At 43.3% G+C, this 20,584-nt stretch overlaps 1 protein-coding gene across 1 annotated transcript in view; it reads left to right on the top strand.

The window, feature by feature from the left end:
* The window catches only part of ACACA (acetyl-CoA carboxylase alpha), a gene marked incomplete at its 3' end in the record, with an annotated part of 81,053 nt that overhangs the window by 39,686 nt on the left and 20,783 nt on the right, over positions 1 to 20,584 (top strand). The window contains exons 26-34 of the mRNA XM_010190908.1: positions 684 to 797; positions 1,424 to 1,513; positions 2,007 to 2,125; positions 11,992 to 12,135; positions 12,746 to 12,842; positions 14,204 to 14,311; positions 16,488 to 16,544; positions 19,706 to 19,747; positions 20,333 to 20,548. Of these exons, the coding sequence (XP_010189210.1) occupies positions 684 to 797; positions 1,424 to 1,513; positions 2,007 to 2,125; positions 11,992 to 12,135; positions 12,746 to 12,842; positions 14,204 to 14,311; positions 16,488 to 16,544; positions 19,706 to 19,747; positions 20,333 to 20,548 (987 nt within the window). The remainder of the gene's footprint in view (positions 1 to 683; positions 798 to 1,423; positions 1,514 to 2,006; positions 2,126 to 11,991; positions 12,136 to 12,745; positions 12,843 to 14,203; positions 14,312 to 16,487; positions 16,545 to 19,705; positions 19,748 to 20,332; positions 20,549 to 20,584) is intronic.

Raw genomic sequence — 20,584 nt, 5'->3', positions numbered from 1 at the left:
AGGAAAGCTGACACATTGGGGATCTCTCCTTTTATTTTGGAGCTTGACTGTTGAAAATGAATGGGGCGTTTGAAGCTGCTCAGTGACCTTATGTTTCCTTCAGGATTGTATTTGTGTCCTTGAACCATTCAGTTATTGAACCTCTCGGCAGCATGCCAGGGATGGTGCTGCAGTCCTTGTCTATGTCTTTATGTTGCTTTTTCACTTCATTTTCCCCTGCAAGCTGCTTCCTCTTTCTATCTCCGTATCCTTCATGTTGGGCATTTAATACCTGGCACCAGTGTCTCTTGCCTCCTCTGCTCGGAAGCTGTGAAAGGCGGTCTCCGTTGCTGGCCTCCCCACAGCTGCTGCCTGCCAGATCTGCTTTCCAATTAACAGCCGGTCAGGCAATCCCCAGGACTAGCAGCTCTGCAGTGCTAAATCACATGCACTGATGGAACTTGATTGAAGCTGTTCCTTTTCTCTATGGGGAATTGCCAATAATATGAACCGAGCAGATACACAAATGAGGCTGGGGAGGGGAGAGACTTTGCAGCATCACCCAGGTGCCACAAAATTCATGGGAGAAACCAGTCGCCGCTTCTGGGGTGGAGCGGACTATTGCTGCCATGGAGGTAACAGCCTCCTGCCAATGGCGCAGCACAGCCCTGTCACTGACTCTCCTTGTGTGTGCTGTTTACCAGGTTCTCATTGCTTCCCATTTGCCATCCTACGAGCTGCGTCACAACCAGGTGGAGTCCATCTTCCTGTCTGCTATTGACATGTATGGACACCAGTTCTGCATTGAGAACCTGCAGGTATCTACCAAACTTCTCTCCTGATCTTAATGTTTCTGTATTAAATCTAATCTGTAGACCCCAGGTCCTTGTGGACTTAAATGGTATTGTTCTGGTTTTTGGCTTCCCCCTCACTTTTGTTTTCATTCCTGCACTGATACCGGAATGACCTCATCTCAGTCTACACTTTCCTCAAGAGGGGCAGTGGAGGGGGAGCCGCTGCTCTCCTCTCTCTCGTGACCAGTGATAGGACATGGGATGAAGCTGCACCTGGGGAAGTTCAGATTGGATGTTAGGAAAAGGCTCTTCACCAAGAGGATGGTCGGTGCCTGAAACAGGCTCCCCAGGGAAGTGGTCACAGCACCAAGCCTGTGACAGTTCAAGGAGCGTCTGGATGACCCTCTTAGTCATATGGTTTAGTTTCAGGTAAGGGAGGAGCAGGGAGTGATCCTTACGAGTCCCTTCCAGCTTGAGATATCCTATGATTTAATATAATATTAAAAAGTTATAATCCTTGATGAACAGCAGGAAAAACATGGAAATCAGAACTAGTCAGGCTTGATTTGAGGTTTTTGGTTTTTTGCCTGACCCTCTTGGCAAGACAGGCAGTTCTTTTTTAAAACTCTGCTTAATGTTATTTCTTCTAGAAACTCATTTTATCTGAGACATCTATCTTTGATGTGCTACCCAACTTTTTCTATCACAGTAACCAGGTGGTAAGGATGGCAGCTTTGGAGGTAAGTTTATTCCCATTGAAAAATATTGTTTTTAAATTCTGTGGGTTTTGTTTTGGTGGGGTTTTTTGATTATTTGTTTTGAGCACTGTTACCCTGCAAGATTAAGAGAGCTGTAGGTTGTATAGAATCTGGCATACTTGGAGTCTGGCATTTAACAGCAGTTGTATTCATAATTGACTGAAATTTCAGATGCAAACTATCTTCTTTGCTTGAAGAAGGCTTAGGTGTTTGAAAGGATTGAAAGTGAAGCTGCTGTCAGAGAACGTGGTCAGCCTGCCCTGTGTGCCTTGTGCTGATGGTTGTATCCTGCCAGACTGGCCTTTTCCACAGAATAGCTTTAAATTCTGGTTGTATTAGAGTTCTGTCTAGATACTCATTTGGAGGTATCTGTTTGATTTTTAATATTTTTGAAGTCTCTGGTGTACTATTTGTCTTCTTTCTCTCCTTGTGCTTCCTTAGCACAGTTAAGCTGATCAAGTTTCTCTCTAACCAGGTGTATGTTCGAAGGGCATATATTGCCTATGAGTTAAACAGTGTCCAGCATCGCCAGCTGAAGGATAACACGTGTGTGGTGGAGTTCCAGTTCATGCTACCTACCTCCCATCCGAACAGGTCAGATCCCGTGTTCAGGTGGCTTTGGAATCGAAGGTTTATGAGGGGCTACATCCTATCTTGGCAAGGAAATCTTGCGATAGAATTGGTGGAGAGAGAGTCCCAGTGCCTCAAACTAGCACAAGTTATTTGAGATAAAACCCTACACTACCCAGTTCCTTTTCCTAAGTTATTTAAAACCTCAGGAACTTTGGGTAGTAGTTTCTGCAGTTTGGATTAATTCAAAGAAAATGTAGTTTTCATGTATTTTCTGATTTTTTTTTAAGTGCAAATTGTGTAGTAACTTTCCTCTAGAACTTCAGTTCTGGCTGAATCTCAAGCCTTCCAAAAGATACAATTCCAGACAGAACAATCCCTCACTTGAGATTTTAACAGAGCACAGTCAAACAGTCTCTGTCCCCTGCCAGCCCTTTGTATCTGTGATTGGCTCTGCTTTCAAACCTGGCTTTACTGGATAAGGTGGAATCTTTTCTAGCATGTGGGTTTTTTTTGACTGAGAAGACCAAGATGCATGTATGAATGCATAGAAATAGCATAGAAATGCTAGGGTTGACATACTTTGGTTTTCAGTCAGTATTTTTCAGAATGTATTTCTCACGGCTGCAACCAAAAGCATCAACTATTTACTGCCCTGCCTTACAGAAGAGGGGTTGCACCTCCTAGTGAGTGCTAAGATAATTTAAAAACAAACAGGCAAATTTGATTATCAGAACTTCTTCAGCATTTGTCAGGTTAGTCTGTTCCCGTCTGTTTTGCATTTGCAGCAGGAACTCAGGAGGGTATTTTAGTTGGTGTTTTATTTTTGTCCCGGGCAGGGGAGCGCGCTGGAGCCGAGAGGCGCAGTGAGGCTCTGTGGCCGCCGGGTGCCACTGTTGGGCTGCGCTGCTCTGGCAGCGTGGTACTGGTGCTGTTTTTCTCCTTTGTTTCCAGACGTCTTTTTCCTTATTTTATTTTTGGTGAGGCTGGGCAACGGGGTCTGGTCTCGCTTCATTGAGAATCCATCAGTACATTTTATGAAATGGTTTTTAGAATCTGGTTTGCTAGAAATGAATGACTGTCCTCAACAAGCTGCACAAAACACTCATGATACAAATGGGACATGCATTTGGTCTCATCTGTTTCCTACATTTCTAGAATATTTGTAAATAATTGCATACTATTTTTAGTGTCCCTTTGTAATATTCTCTCCCCGACCATTCTTTCTCCATTTCTTCTCTTTGCTGGTCTCAGTTACCTCTGCTTGGGGGTTGTTTGGCCTGCCCATGCTGACCACTGCTCTATTACTGTGCGCAAGCTTAATTGGACAAGGTCAGCTGGAGGAGAACTGTTACCTGCTTGGGGAACGGCTGCTTTGTCTTGAAATCTCCTCTCCCTTTTATGCTGAAGTTGCTGGGGCAATGTTTTGAAGCTCTGTTCCGCTTCTCAACCATCAGCAGTGCCAATGGTTGCCTGAAAATGCAACGCAGTCCTTGTGCAGAGGAAAGCAGGCTTGGGGACAAATTCACTGCTTACATAGGCAGGTTCAGTTCCTTTGAGTTGCACCTCCGTCTGTTAGTGATTGATTTGGCTCCTGTTGCTTGATGCAGCTTCTTGCAGTGTGTACCTACTTGTGCGGCTATTTGTGTGGCTGGGTGCTGAAGCACAGCCGGTAGCAGGATACCAAGGGTCTTAAATCAGCACTGAGCGTGTCGATTTAAGCTAGCTGTAAAGGCAGACCTTATGTTAAGCCCAAGACACAGAAATCTCGAAACTTTGACATTGTCTTACTTAAGTTGTCCTTGTTGGTTTTGACCATGTTTTATGTCCATTGTATGTTTTTCTGTATCTTCTGTAGCATGAACTTGTAGACTGGAAAGCTAAAAATGCATTCCAAGAACAAACCCCAAAGCCAAAATATCCCAGCTGACCAAGCAAGATGTTTTTTGAGGCTCTGCAGGGTTGGGTCCTGGTGAACCAGGAGTAAGTACCAGGGCATCTTTAAGAGACCATTCTGGTTTGGAGCTGGTGTTAGTTGTATGATGCCACACGTTTTTCAGCACTTTATAAGGTACTTTTAAGCCCTGGTCTCTTTTGTTTCTGATTTCTCTGAACATTTAAGGGCCTGAATTTTACTGGAGCAAATATTCATGTAGAGAAAATTGCAAACTGATAATGGTTGCTATATTGAAATTCTTTAGTATTGGTATTTAACCCCACTATGCCTTTACTTAATTGTAACAGAAACAATCACAGTCGCTACTTCTGCTCTGTCTAATCACAGCTAAGCACTCAGACTTTTTTTTTTGGTCACTGAACGATTGCCATCAACTACCCACTGGAAAGCTTTACATGGAAGCAGAGAAGAAAGAAAAGCTGTTAAATCTGCTACCCAAGTAATAGAAATGCAACCTGCTCCTGGTGGGTTTTTTGGGCAGAAACTGCTTTGGGAATTATTTGTTTAAATTAATAGAAAACGTCCTGTTGTAAGAATCCCCACTGCTCCCGATTTGCAAGTGTAAGACATAGGGAGAAAAACTGCTCATAATTGAAACCATAGAGGGCTTTATAGATCAAAACCAGCGCTCCTTATTGCCCGGTGCCAGGCAGATGAGGAGTACGGTGTAACCATCTGGTGCCTTTTGCAGTAAATGGAGTTTGCAAGGCCTCTCCAAGTCGAGGGCGTTGCAGTAATCCAATCTGGAGGAAGCGATACGAGGGTATCTCCGGGATGCTGATCGCTACATGCTGCAGCAGGGTACTGCAAACAAATGCTCATGTGCGGAGCCCCTTGCATGCGGATAACCTGCCTCTTTCAGTCATCCAGAGTCCTGGGGAGAAAAGATGTGAGAGAGAAATGAGCCCTGTTCTGAGCTGTTCTTTGCTTCCCTCTAGTTCAGCCTGCCCTGCTGAGATGGGAAGCTGGTGGAATATTGACTGGTGTTTAGAGAGTTCAGCTTCCTTTGTGAGAATGGCAAGCCAGGTGACAGATACTGAAAGGCCTCTCTTAGGTGTTCAGTGCATGAAACAGTGCTTGCCTAATCTTAGCTTAAAATCTTCTGTTCAAAGAAGCATTGTGTGTCGAGTATAGGGAGAGGGAATTATAGTGCTTTTTCAACAGGAGAAGTTTTTTTTTTTCTAATAATCCCCTTCTCTTCTCGTGCTTTTGAACAGCCTTTCTTATGTCTGAAGCTGTAAGGTTTAAATTAAACTGGGACATTGTCTGCTGTAGCCAGCTTTTGGAGCCTACTGCAGAATTGTGCTGCTGCACTGCTCCTCCTAAAGCACCCCCTTTTCTCCAGCTCACTGCGTTCCCCAGCCAGGTTGTTCAGATGCTCTCTTGATCTTTCCTTCCCCAGCAGCTGATGTGCTGGAGGATAAGAAGGGAAGAACTGAGAGGTAAATGTGTTCCTACAAAACAGATCTGTTTTACTCAGAGGTGATTGTGTTCCCTCTGTCAGATGCCAAGACAGTTGCTGACAAGAGTGACTTAGAGATGCTGGATATATCTTTGTTCTGGGGTATGGTAATGATACCATGGGGCTTTGCCTTCTGAGTATGTTGAACCCCAAAGGAAATTGGAGGTCAAGAAAGGTTTTAGTGCAGCAGATTGAGACTTTTAAGTTTTGATAATTGGCTTAGTTAGCTTTAAGCAAGTGTTACTTTTAAAACTTGATAAACAAGCTGTCAGTTACCAAGTAACGGTAGTTGTGTTTGCAATTGGGAGTGCACACAATGTGACAGGCAGATGCCTTACTTAGACTCATTTAGGTTGAATTCAGTGTTGGGACTGCATCCTGCTGTCTGGGATGCTTCTGAGGGTGGCATGCAGGTTTAGTCATTGATTGTGTTGTATTTCCAAGGGTATCAGTATAAATGTCTCAACCATCTTGTGCTTGGTGTTGCCCAGTGTCTCCTCTTTCTGTGCTTGTGGATGTTTGTTGATACCTTACTTGGACTTCGATGTTGCTGATTTCAAGGCTTAAGAGTGGTGCATGATCTCTCCTTTGCTGTCTCTTGATCGTTTTATCATCTATGGAGTACTTTGGTTGTTCTTATGTGTCAGCCTCTTCCTTAGCTTACAGGTAGAAATAATTTTGAAGGCTGAAAGGCAAATTAAATAATGCCATTTCCCGACAGTGCTTTTTACAGAAGAATAAGAAACCAAAACTTGCTTACACTCAGAGCAGAGTTTATAGGTTCCTTCCTGCTATCATTTTACAATTAGATACTCATAAGATTTGAATTCCTGACAAAATGGAAGCATTTTCTGTGGACCAAAGCAGTTGCTAAAACAACCTCTCGCATCACTCTTTATATCACTAGTACTGAATCAGCTGCGCTGCTTTGGGCTCTTAAACATCCCAGCCTGGAGAGCCGAGTGTGTAACTCGTAGTGTACCATTGGGTAGCCTGAGGTCCCCTCTGTGTTGCGGGAGACTGGGACGGAGAAGGGGAAAACGATTCCAGGACACCTGTAAATCCCTGCAGTTCCATGCTGAGGGTTTGATGTTAATTAGCCAGCAGGCAGCAGTAATGTGCTGCAGTTCCCTTGGCTTGTCTGTTTCAGAAAGGGCAAACTCTTCCAACAGAGCAAAGAAGGGGCTGTTGAAGGGGCAGCAAACTGAATGGAACGATGATAATTTTATGCAAATTGGACTTCAGTAGCAGATTCAGCTTGGCTGAATCACAGAGGGAGCAGAAGAATAAGGAAAGAAAGAGGGAGAGGAAAAACCCAATCAAAATGTATGGTTTGAGGCATGTTTCACAGCCTTCTGTTTAGATTCTTCGACTGAAATGAAGAAACATAAGAGGAATGCCACTGGTCACAGCCGGTGGAATTGCTCTTTCTCCTGTGGTACTGCTGTTAATAACTACAAGTGGGTTATTCAGCCAACCTCTGCTGATTCCGCTTTGCTGCCTGATTTCAAAAGCTTTGCCCTGCGCTGGCACTCAATCACAGCTTGATATAACCAGTGGCGCTTTGCATGCATTGCCATCATTTTCATAGGAGAACGCTCTTGTTAAAAAAAAAAAGGAGGGGGGTGGGGAGCTAAGGGAAATGTGTTTGCTTGAAGACGAGGAATTGTAGCAGCAGAGCTTGCACCGGTGTGGAGCAGATTCCTAGCGAGATCAGCTTCCTCAGTCAGGAAGGGCCATTTTAAAAGTTCAGAAGAGCCAGGGAGAGGGGCTGGGGCTGGTGTGGTCGGAGGGTTTCTGATCCTGCCATCAGCTGCATGCAGCTGGCTGTGCCAAGCGCTGTTGGTGCGTGCTCCGACAACTGTGCCTTTGCTTAGCTCCCAGAACTGCCGTGCTGCTGGTTGCGCTGGTGTGGCTGAGCAGGCTGCCGAGCCACGGGTGTTTTATTTGTCGAGCTGCTGAGGTGTAGCTCCATGAGTGGACTGGATTGCCTTTTCACAAGGCTGATGGTGCTGTAAATACCAAGCCTTTACTTCTTAGTGCATTTCAGTGACAAGTGACAACTCAGCTTGTGCTACAAAAAAGCCCTCCACAGCTCTGATGACCTGTAGTGCAGAGCCAGCCCCATAGTGTGCAGCTTGAAGACTTCTTTCTTTTCAGGCACCTCCAGCCACTGAATCTTCTGTTCTCCTCATCGTGATTCTTGCCATAGTCTGCTCAGCTCCATACTGAGTGGCTGGAGAGCCCTGGAGCAAGGCCACAGGGAGCCTTTCTGAGACAGAAAGGAGCGTTTGTTCTGCTGGGTTTTTTGTCTGTTTTCTGAAAGCGCTCCAGGGACCACTGCACAATTGTACCAGGTGTAGGAACTCCCAGTCCTCTCCGGACTATTTTTTCCAGCTGAAGTAGACCACGTGCAGCTTTCCTACTATTTGCCGAGCTAAAAAGCCAGTCTCAACCCCCTGAGACCTCTTGGCCCTTTCAGCCCTAACCATAGGCTCTACAGCACAGTGTTTCTCCCCACTGTCTCGAAATGAAATTAAATACTTATGTTATTTACCTCTTTAGGCTGTTTTGTGCTTTCTCTTGTATGGCTTAAGGAGATCATGGAAACTTTTTGTACCTCTACCAGTAGTGCACCAAAAATACAGTCTTGTAGTGAGTATGACTCTGCTGTGACAAAACCAGTCTGTGATCAGGACCAGGCACAGTGTATTTTGTGGCGTGACCATGGAAATACACTGGTCATTAAGTACTGAGACTTAAAGCCCAGTATCTTGGGGTCTTGCCTGTGGCCAAAGATGTCAAGACAGTCTGTGGTTTGATCTCCTACAGGTTTTTGTGGGGAAGGGGAGGGTGAATGTCCAGTTACACACTCCCTGAAGCTTTGCTTTCAATCTCTTTACGTTTGCTGATCTCGTTGCACAAGCCTCCCTTGTGCATGTACTTTTTTCCCCGATTTAATCTTGACTATTTTGAATGTTGGAAAACGGCAATTTCATGAATGTAGCTGGGATGGGCTAGGCTGTGCTGTTCTTACACTGGTATGAAAATGTAACCCTCTCCTTCCTTCTGCCTTACGTGCATCGCTAAGCCCTAGTCTGCATGCGAAACTATGAAGAGTTGGACTGGGGTTACAAAAGAAACTGTAACACTTTCCTAAAATTAGCCTGAAGTCCTGCTTGTTCTTTTCGGTATACAAGGCCTTGAATGCTGAAAATGCAAAGTGTTACATGGTGTTAATGTGTGTGTTTGCTTTATTACTGCATTGTTGTGGGAGCTAGCGCATGGGCTGCCGCTCAGCGTAGAGGTTTGGCGATGAGGATTTGGCTTGTTTTCCTGAACCTGTTGCAACCTTCCTGTGCGAAACGGTCACTTTTTGCATCTGTGCTGTTTGCCCTTCTGTCAGGGAGTGCAAATGTCCCCCTCTGGTCTTGCTTGAGAAGCTCACTTTGTGAATGCAAAGGGCTTGGAGTGGGTACGATAAGAGACGCCATGGAATTGCAGGGTACCTGCAAATACAGTGTGTTTTCCTGAGGTGTATTTTCTGCATGTTATGTGCGTGGCCTGTGCTCATTCTCTTGGCAGCCGCAGCAAGCGAAGTCAGGTGGTGGTTGCCCTCTCAGAGTCATTGAAATTGAATTTTGCCTGATTCCTGATGGTTGACAAAGCTGGGGTTAGTAAATTGTAAACTTGTTGCTGGTATGTGTACCAGCTTGATGATCGTTCTGTATTATGGCTTTCACTAACCAATCTGTAACTAACTGTGGTTGTTTGATTACAGAGGGAACATCCCCACGCTAAACAGGTATGGTACTTGTCATCTTTTAAAATTTGAAAAGACAGACTAGAAAGAAGTAGCCTAATACTTAATGTTTTAACATGTTTTGTTTTAGTTTCCTTATCTTTACTTGGGAAGCTCTCGAACGTAACTCTTCTGATTCCTTCCCTTTTCCTCTCCCTTTGTCTAAAACATGTTTTCAGCTTTTCTTTACCCTGTAAAAAAGCTTTGCATGCAGCAATCTTTAGAAATTAAATTTGCCAGGTGACTCAGCTCATCTGCAGCATGGTACACAGCAAACTTGTAGCAGAACGCTGTTTCTAGGGTCTCTCTTTTGGCACTGGATTCCCAGCTGTTGACCCTCTGGAAGGGTGTCACAGTGAAACAGGCAGCATACCTGCTCCTAGCCCGCAGCATTCCTGTTGCTGCTCTGGTTTCTTGCAGCTAGCTTAGATTTTGTTGGGGCTGTCTCACCTCTCTCACACCATAGATGAATCTACATCTCAAACAGCTGACAGCATGTTTTGTTGTGTTTTGGATGCTAATTTTTCCTCCCGTGTCTCAGTTGAAAAGTATTTCTTGTTTTAAATAATACATGAAAAATGTCTGCTGTCTTTTTGTTTAGTTACTGTTCTGTGGTATTTTTTGTATTAGTTGTAAGAAATGTACACCAAGGCATGTCCTGAAAAATTTTTCTCTTTCAGAACATGAATACCTATTACTTACTACTGCTTACAAGCCTATTTAGGGGAAAAGAGTAAAAATGGGCTTGAAAGTCTCATGGCTCTTAATCAGAGACAAATTACAGAAACATAGAGTGACTTAACACATGGAGAGCTATTTATCAAACTGATGATACTTTAGACTTGTTAACAGTATACTTAGGACCGTATCACAATGGTTTTCTGTACATGAAAAAGACAGACATCTCAGTAAAGCCGGTGAGTAGCGGTGTCAGCGCTCCACAGCCTGGTCCTGACCCGTGTGCCTGCCAGCAGCACCATAGCCAGCATGGCTGGGCCCCTGCTTTACCTGCAGTGCCGTGGGTGTCTGATCTAGCACAGCAGCTGAGCATCATTTTGCCTTCACAAGTTGTAAATCAAGCATGGGCTGTGCTGAGTCAGTGCCCTGGTTTATTTTTGTTTCTCCCCATTGTCTTCTGCTTCCCGCTGTGGCACCATTTGGGGAGGACAGAAACGTAACTTGGTTCATGTCTTCCTAAGCCCTGGGGGAGCGGAGCCAGTGCGAGTGTGCGGTTCCTGTGTCGCAGAGCACTGTGGTGTGCCAGTCGGCATTTCTGCCTCTTCAGAGCAGGCTTGAAACTCTTGCCATGTTGCAGGGAGCTTTTGAAGAAGGTCCCGCAGTGAATAAAGATGACTCTGTAGCACAGTTCAGAAATCAGAAATAATTATTGCAGAGGAGACAAAACGCAATTCTAGTGGGTAGGGAAGGATGTCTACTTAGTTGTATGATTTTTGCTCACTGTGTGAGAAACTTCCCTGCTAGTCTTGACAATAACAATTTTAAAAAACAACATGAAAAGAATAATAGTGTCTCAGACCCCCAAAATAACACAAACTGTTACACAACTGGTGTGTGCTGCCATAGCAGTCGAACTGCATGAGAACTCAGTGATACTTCAGTATATTCAGGACCTTGCCCTCTGCCCAGAAGGAACGCTGACCTTCAGCCAACAACCAACCAACCTTCAGCTCCTGCTTTAAATGGAAGTCTCTTACTCAGTGCCTATCTCTGAGCCTGTGTAAATCTGCTCCAGTCCTCCTCACTTAAAGAAAGAATTGGTCCTGTACGAGTGATGTGTACTGCGGTGTAGCTCAGGGCTTGGGCAGTAGACATCAGGCACGAGTACAACAGTAGTAGGTGTCTGGAGCTCTGCCTTCCCCGCTCCCTAAGACAGATGTGTTCTGTGGCAAACTGCTTCTATTTAGCAGCTGCTGCCTTTTAGCAATCATGAGCAAAATAAATGAGTAGGAGGACTTGCAATGTTTTTAAAGTATGGATTAAATTAGATGGAGGAGCACATTAATTTGGTCAGCAGTTAAAGTGGAAGGCACTGTAATAGGACTTTATTTAGGGTAGGAATAACAGTGTAAGACTATAGAAAACCCTGTTTCCAGTATAGGATTTTAGAGAGGTCACTGTACACACCGCATTTGAGGAGTGTAAGTTATAGTATGACCAGAGAAATAGCAGTAAGATAATACAGATTGGTACACTTCAACTTAATTGGTAAAAATTTACTAAATCTTTAGAGTGTCAAAGCTTAGAGTTATTATCTCTGTATTCCACCTGTAAAGTGACACATGCATAGAGGAGGAAAATTATATTCAACTTTGGATAGTCGTAATTTGCCTGTCATCTCAAGAAACTCCTTAAGAAACACTTGTTTTAAAGGGTTATAACATTATTTCCTAACTCATATAACTGTTTCTGTACACTGGGACAACGTCCAGGTAAGGGCATTAACGGCACCAGAGGCATGCCAGCATTGCAGGGACTGTGGAGAAGACAGGTCTGGCGTGCTGGAGAACCTAACAAATCATAAACACTTACATTGGATAAACAGCCACACTTTAAGTGGTCCAACATATGCATGTGCACAACTCTTTTTCCAGTGATGATCTTCTCTCCCTTGTCCCTACTAACTGTGATCTTATTGAACTGCTGTTTAGAATGTCCTTCTCTTCCAACCTCAACCACTACGGGATGGTCCACGTCGCTAGCGTGAGTGATGTGCTGCTGGACAACTCGTTCACTCCGCCGTGCCAGCGGATGGGTGGAATGGTCTCCTTCCGCACCTTTGAAGATTTTGTCAGGTACGTGGGGAAGGGTGGCGATCGTTTGTGTTGTCAGCTGCTTAGGCGGGCCCCAGTAGAACTGGACAAAATCTCTGTCTTGTCTAGAGTCAGGTGAGTAAAAACTGATCCTGAGTTTGTTTGCTAAATTTCTGGAGTTCCAGGTGGAAGTTTGTTTGGATCCCCTCATCTGTCTCCTGGAGATAACCGAAAGTTTCAGGCTGCTGTAAGAGCAGTTTGCAGCCAGAAGGATCAGCATTTTGAATTTCTGATTAGAGATCATTTGCAAGTGTGCTGATTTCTTCTAATGCTCTGGTTCACGTGTATATATGTGGGAGGATATGTTCTTTCTGCTTTCAACCTTCTAGGGGTAGGCAAAAAAACCCAGCAGAGCCTGTAGCAGTCATGAGGGCCTGCAACCGTAAGATCTCTGACAAATGTTAAGAGGTCCAAGCTGTGCTTTGGTTGGTGGAGGAGGAATTGCCTCCTCATATTTTGAGTTTCAGTACTGCAAAGGAAGGGAGTCCTTTTCTCTCCCTCCCCTCTTTAGCAACATGATTTGTGGATTTTAGTGCTTTCAGTGGGCTAGCAGCAGTGTGCTGAAGACTAATACTTCTCTGGTGTATTTCAGAATCTTTGATGAAGTGATGGGTTGCTTCTGCGACTCTCCTCCCCAGAGCCCAACCTTCCCTGAAGCTGGCCGTGCTTCCTTGTATGATGAAGACAAGGTACAGTAGTTTTTTCTCTGGAGATTGCTCATAGGTCTGAAATAGAAGGCATGCAGAATGCTGCAGTGACTGCAGGCTAGATGCTTTTCACTATTTCGAGTGCTGGAAGCAGGAGTTAAGAGCTTTATGTAGTGATGTATGCAATTTGTTTTCTTCTTCCACAGCAGGTGATTCAAAGTAGGTGGCCATTTTCTGACTCTATTCTAAAACTACTAAAGTCTCTTATTCTCCATGTAAATTTAGTTTGTAGCTTTTAACATCAGCAGAATTACTGGATCCATAGCAGCGTAACTCAGAGTTTAGACTCGTGACTGAGTTTCCAGACCTTCTCTGTGCATTTGGGTGTTGAACTGTATATTCAACTGCCTTTACCTTAAGTCTGACTTGCCTTATTTTCTGTCTTACACCCTTCCTAGTCACATTACATTTTGATTCTTCCCTCTGTTCTACCTCTTAAAACTGTTTCTAAGGAGGAAAAGACAAGAGGAACCCTTCAATTTTTATGTCAATGTGGAGAACAGGTGCAGAGGAAGCAGATGGTTTGTAATCCTTAGCGACAGAAGAGCAGTTTCCCTTAGAGACACAGGTAGCTGCTCCACTGCCATGTCCTCCCCCCCAGCAGTGGGGAGCTCTGTTGGAGCACGGTCTGTGTCCAGACCAGGGCTTGGTTTTAAACCGATCCATTGATCGTGATGTGTGTGAGTATTGTAGCCTTGTTCCAGGATATTACCATCAACCTTCATGTCCTCAGATCTCTCTCTTTACCTCCCCCTCACCTCACCAAGGATAACTTCCTGTTCATACTCAGTTTTTCACAGTTAACTGCAGGCTCTTAAATGCTGAACTGGTCATTTTTCAAAGCTTTAATGTAATTGATGCTTCCACATTATTTCATTTTGTTGTAGATATGAAAACACACATTGTTTTGCTCCTACACTTTGAATTTGCTTAATTTCATTACCTTTCTTGATGTCAAAGTCCTCTAATCTCTTGCCTATACTGTAACTTCTAAAGAGGGGCCGTGACCCCGCATTCTTTCTACATCCAAATGAAGCACACTTGAGTTAGCCAAGCCAGATGTGACCATCAGAATTGGATTCTCCAAATGAAGCTCCTCTTTGCTGTCTGAAGATATTAACTCCCACTTCTGTGAAACTGCAAATGTGGGAGGCTGCTTGGTCAAGGATTTCCCTCGTAGTTTTCCTTGGTTTACAGTGTGCTCCGCTGAGGCAATTTTTCCCTAGGACCATCTGTATTTTAGAGTGGGGACTAATTTTAGATTTAGGGACCCTCTTTTGAGAACTTACGGGTGTTAAGTTGTTAACTATTTATTCACGGGGAATATTTTCTTTAAATTGCAGACTGCCCGCGAGGAGCCCATTCACATTCTCAATGTTGCTATTAAGACAGACAGCGATGTTGATGATGATGGGCTGGCAGCCATGTTCAGAGAGTTCACACAAAGCAAGGTAAGTTGCCTCGGTTCTCCCTGTACAACTGTGCAGGGCGGTTCTGTCTGCCCTGGGAAAAGTCAGGTGGGTTTTCTTTGGTTGTTTTGGTTTGTTGTGGGGTTTTTTGGATTTTGGTGGTTTGTTTTTGTTTTTTTTTTTAAAGAGAAAGAAAAAGCAACAGTTACATCCTTAATTTATCCCATCTAAAACCTTACTACTTCTGTGACTGGATGTAGCTGCACCTTTCTGAAACCTCCCAGTCGTTGTTTCTCATTGTGTTCTAATCCATCAAGTCAGGGCTTCTTTCCTTTAATTTTTGATAGGGTAGAAGACATTTTAAGGTTTTAAATGCATCGGGTCAATCTTCAATATCTATTCCCAGATGCTCTGAAAAAATGTGTGAAGTTGTTATATAAGTAACAGGGGCATGGAAAGGGACATTGAAATGGTGTCTATTTTCTGTATCGTGATAGTCGCAATGCAATTAACATTTGTTCGTGTTGGCGTGCTGCAGCATCCACCTGGTGTGATGTTTCTGGCACAAGGTGGAATCGATTTGATTTGTTCTGTTGCTCCTTTATAAGAATGGGATAGACTGTAGATTACTAAATGTTAGTCCTGTGGTTACTTGAGAGCGCTGGGGAGAGCCTTCTCTGGTGTCTGCCTGCACTTGCTTTTCTGGTTGGCGTGAAGAACTCCTCAGCTGGCTGGTGGATGTGAATAATCCCACCAGGCACTGAGCCTCTACTGCACCCGTGGTACCTGCAGTGACTACAGGAGGGCTGAGTGAGGAGTTCCTAACCTCACTTCTCAGTGTAGGAGGTGGTAATACAGAAACGAGGGGATCCAAAATGGGGCTGGCATCCACGTGACTTCAGCAGCTTCCTGTCTCTTTAAGCAAAGAAAATCATCAAATACAAAAATTAAAACCAGTTCTGCTTTTCATCTGCTTGATCATGCTCCAGGCGTTTTTATGGGAGGGGATAAAAGGAAAGAAATAATAAAAAAAAAATTCCAAAACACATTAAACTATCAAATAGGTTGATCCAAATTGTCCAAATAATCTTCTTGTCCCAGCATGTTGTGTGCGGTTTTTTTAATAGAAATTAGGATCATATACTTGTAAATGACTTGTGGAGGAGATTGAGGCAGTCAGTGTAAATGGAGTTTCTCCAGGTGCTGATGGCTAATCGCTCTGTAATAGCTGTGGACTTGCTGTGAGACCCACATTATTACGATGTAATCAGAATCCTGTTGCTATGCTGTTATTGTCTGCCACTTGTGGAATTTTAAAAGCAATAACAATTTTTGCTTTTTAAATCATGGCATTATTAAAGTTATTTTCTTCCTCTTCCCATGAATATAGTCACTGATGCTCATTTTCAAAGGGCTTAACCTTAGTAAAACATTTCAGTCTGTGCTGAAAAGGGTCGTTTTGTTCCCGATCTAGCTGAGTTCTTGTTTCTTTTTTGTTCTTTTTTTTTTCTTCTTCGCTTTTAAATTGGAAAAAGGAGGAGAAAGGAAGAGCAGAATTATAAGATATTAACACTTCAAAAGTTCAGTGGTGTGGCAAATATTGATGGCAGCACTCGTTTGAAATGTGGCTTAGTGGAATTTGATAAAGAAGCAACCAGAATGGATATTCTCTCATCTGTTTGAAAAAACTAAGTAACATCTGTCCCTTAGCACCTTTGCAGTATTGACACATCCGTCCTTTGGGCTGGGCTGTCTGGGTGCTTGTGTCAAGATCAAGTATGTGCCACATGTTTCCTGGGGTTGGTTCCTTTAAAACCCATTTTCCATCATTTTCCGTGGCCTTACCATGTCTGTGGTGCTTCCTTCAAAATGTAATCTCTGCAAAAAAGACCAGCCTCCTTTGGCAAATGGGTATTTCCTGCAAGACTTGTAATGACTCTTCTGCTTTACTTGCTAGTGTGGCTCAGCTGGAATATCATGTTCTTGTGATTTGGTCACTTACCTCCTCAGAGTTAGCGTGTTTGCTTATGTGCGCTATCAGATGATCATCAGATGAGAAATCTGAGGTACAGGTAGACTGATGTGGGTGAGGAACTTACAGCACAGGTGCGGGAGGATCTGCAGAGCTTTTTCGGTTCATAGAAGGCTTTGACGTGGTTATGATGTGTTCATTTTCTGTTACTCCATTCACCTGATTCCAGCCTTGCCTTTTTTACAGAAATCGGTCCTGATTGAACATGGGATTCGGAGGCTGACTTTCCTTGTAGCACAAAAGGTATTTTGATGTCTCTCGTGCTGCTCAGAACTCTTTACTTTCTAGCTCGTAATAGCACTGACGCTTGATGTGTTTTTTTCCAAATTAAAAGCTGTATTAACTCTGTTTAGTTCTCTCTTCACTGTTTTTGTTCTCTAAAATTTGAGATGGTTTTGATGAATTTGCTTAAGAAAACTAATTTACAATTGTAAACAATCTTGATACCTCTTGTATTCTTGAATTAATTGATTTTTGATTTTTATCCTAATTGCTAGCTTTCTTCTGCTTTTTTTTATCTTGTCTTCCTGTGTTTGTACATTTCGTTTATAAGGACTTCAGGAAACAGGTCAACTATGAGGTGGATCAGAGATTTCATGTAAGTAAAAAGGGCCTAGACCACAGTGGTATTCTTGACTTGAGGCCAGGAGACGTTGTTAGTGACTCTGGGCTTCTCACTGGGTTCTTAGTCAGGCATTTAATGTCCACATTGGCTTCAGAGTTAAGTATTTAAGCGCACATCCAACTTGAAATACAGGAGTGGGTCCTTCGTATTCAGTGTGGCCATTCACCTGCTAAGTCTCTCTTGTTACCTGGCTGGGCTCATGACTGCCACATCAGTAAAGATCGTGTTTGTTTCAGTATTGTTTTGTATTCTAAAATGTAATTATACTCTTAAGTTTTTGTGTTTCTTATGTAGTGTGGTGTGGCTTCTTACTGACTTTAAAATAACTTACCAGAGTAATTGAAGTGACTCGCTACATTTTGCATAATGACTTAGTGATGTGGAAAATGTTTGATGCTCTTACTGCTAAGAATTATTTCTTTCCCAAGGCCTTGGTAATCAGTGAGGGCTACTTTAGCCTTGTTTTCAAGGTGGCAATGTAAGGCATAAACCGGATTTTGTCCCATATGTTATCTGCTTTACAACTCTGGAAGTTTGAGTCTTGAAAGGGCAAGAAATTCATCCTGTGCTCAACACACCTGGCTTAGCAAGCTTTAGAAAAGGAAGACTAGTTTACAAATCAGCAAAATAGTATTTGAACAAATGTGGGTATCACCAGGTGTGGATCATTGCTCACAGTACAGGCATCGATACGTACTGGTATCCATCAGCGACTTATGGAGGAAACAACTCTTTGGAAAGGTATGGGGACCTTAGGCAAGAAACCAGGTTTTTGATTTTTTTTTTTAAAAAAAGGAAGTTTTAGGGAATGGAATTGATACTTTGGGAATGATAAACAACAGTCTTATGAATGAGCACTGCAGTGTGTGTCAGTGGTCACAGAGGAGGCAAACAATAAAAGGAGTCATCACAAAAAGTTTGCCCCGAGCTGCCATTGAGGGCAATGTGCTGTGAGGATGCTCCTGGTTCTGCAGCCAGAGGAGGCAGCGTGGTGTGTCAGCTGTTTGCAAAGTTTGTAGAGTAGAGTACCTCTGGGATCTCCTGCAAGTGTCAGTCTTTATTACTGTCTCCTGTTCTATTCCGTTTATTACTGGACCAACTATTAACTTAGCCAGGGCCTGGGCTTGGGTTTGTTTTTGTTTTAATTACAGTCTATATAATTAGTTCCCAGCATGTTGAGGTAATAGAGAGTTGCTCCAGCAAGCTTCCAATTTCCTCATCTCATTAGGTTTTTAACGTGATTATTAGTATAATAATCAACTATGATGATTTCTGTTGTAGCTTTTCACATTCTGCGGTTTGCAGGGTGTCTTGATTGGCTAATTTAGGCAAATTATTTTGATTGTCTTGATGATGGTTGGTTGATTAGAACGCAGCAGGGGTATAATTCTTCTGCTGAGGAAATGGAGCACTCTTTTGGATTTTGGTACCAGAGCACCGAGAATTTTTGTGTGTGTGCACATCTAATTATTATATTTGCCCACAACACTAGTGAAAAGCAATTACATTAGAGATAGAATGAGCATGGGTGATGTTAGGAGAAATTGGCAGCGTGCAGAGGAGGACAGGTAGGAGGGATTTGGAAGAGAAGTGAGGAAACATGGAAGTGGTTGTTTTCTTAGAGTATAGTTGATGCTCGTGGGCTCACCTAATACATCCATTTCCTGAATTTTCAGGCAGGATTTCCTGTAGCACTGCCTACTCTGGAAGACACACTCCAGGCAAACACAAGTTATTTCATTCAACTGAGAGTTACCAGGTGAAGTTCTAGGGGCTGTTCTTTATAGGATGTAAAGAAGACGACTAGCTAGGAGATTACTTCTAGCCTTAAAAGCTGTGTTGCTCAGTGGAGTCTTATACTCTGTCTGTCACCATGCACTGGTGTGCTGAATCTAGCTAGGGTTGCACATCTTTCATTGATGGTGAAATAAGATTCAGAAATTCGGTGACTCCAAGTCAGATATGTTCTCTTAATAAGACAATTCTGTCAAGTTGTGTATGCTCTTCCGTGTCACCTTTAGCATAAGAGGCCGGTATTCTCATGTTGGTGCAAAGCATCATGGAAGTTCCTCCACTTGGTCAAAGCGTAACTGCACAGAAATGGCTGGCTTTGCTTGGGTGGAACTGGAGGGACAGGTGGAAGGAAGCTCTCTGGTCTAAGACACGTGCAATATGCCACAAAAACGTAAAGCCCTTACAATTTGCTAGGATTTTATTTGTGCAATAGAATAACAGAAAAACCTAACTATATTTGGGGGATTTTTGTAGAGTACTATTTAATACACGAGGATAAAGTGATTTGATTACAAATCATAGTTTTCCTTGGGGAGAGCGTATTTCTAGCAGTAATAGTATGAAGAGAGCTATAGATGCAGATCATTGTTTCGTGTACCTCTGCTTGCATAATGGGGTGTTAATATCATTGCATGGCTCCCAAACGTTTCCACAGTGATCATCATAATAATAGAACTAGAAGCTGTTTCCCACTACCATGCCTGGACATTTCCATGTTATTGTCTGTTGATAATTGACAATAATAATCAAAAGCCAATCCAGTAGCATCTATTGCATTAGCAGTGAAGACAGGTTTAAACTGCCTCTTCTGCCTTGTTGGGGGTAACTCGATTTTCCACCACCTTTTGTGATGTTGAAAAAGTAGCTTATAACAACTTGTGTCATCTCCTCTGCTGTGGTGCTACTCCAGGTCTGACCTGTGAGCACTCTCTGGGTAGGTAACTTGTTTTGAAGGGCTAACATCATTGTTTTTATTTTCAAACAGAGGGAATTTCCAAAGTTCTTCACATTCCGTGCCCGGGATAAGGTAAGTTGTATATTCTTAATACGTTTATCCTTCTTTCATGTAACTGTTCCTTGCCAGTCCAAGAGCTCCTTCAGCCCAATCTCACTGCCTGGTGTGGTATCGTCTCCTCCGTTGGAGGCCAGTTGTCCACACACACAGCAATTGATGTCAGTAACGCTGACAGGTCCCTGATATTTAGGAATAAAAAGTCACGCGTCTGGCAGCCTGACCTGAAGCTTTTGTTTTTGAGGATTTTAGTGACAGCATAACAAGGGGGTGTTGGAAGCAGTACAGTGATTCAACAGCAACTTTTTGATTTCTGTGAAAAGAGGGTTTTGGGGGGAGGATGAGCTTGAAAACTTGCTGTCTTGCAGTTTGTCTCCTACGCTCAGTATTTCAACAAATTCAGTGCATCCCTTGGTGCTAATGACTCTGCATCAGACAGAAAATTTGGAGATGGATTAATTTGCATTGTTATCTACTTAATTAAATATGAAATTTCATAATAGGTGTTGTCTAGTTCTTCCCATCCTCAGTGTTTCAGCTTCTTAACCCACCTTCCTCTTTTACTCCCTTTTCTACCTGTATGACACCGGGTGCCTCCAGTTTGAGGAAGATAGGATCTACCGTCATCTGGAGCCAGCTCTGGCTTTTCAGCTAGAGTTGAACCGAATGCGAAACTTTGACCTCACTGCCATTCCATGTGCCAATCACAAAATGCATCTCTACCTGGGAGCAGCTAAAGTTGAAGTGGGAACAGAAGTGACAGACTACAGGTTCTTTGTGAGGGCCATTATAAGGCATTCAGATCTGGTTACCAAGGTGAGTTTTGTCACCTGTTAAGTTTTGTCACACTGT

The sequence above is a fragment of the Mesitornis unicolor genome, unplaced genomic scaffold (assembly GCF_000695765.1).
Source record: "Mesitornis unicolor isolate BGI_N332 unplaced genomic scaffold, ASM69576v1 scaffold11718, whole genome shotgun sequence".
In the NCBI taxonomy this organism is placed as follows: Eukaryota; Metazoa; Chordata; class Aves; order Mesitornithiformes; family Mesitornithidae; genus Mesitornis; species Mesitornis unicolor.
This window is presented reverse-complemented; position numbering and strand designations above follow the sequence as displayed.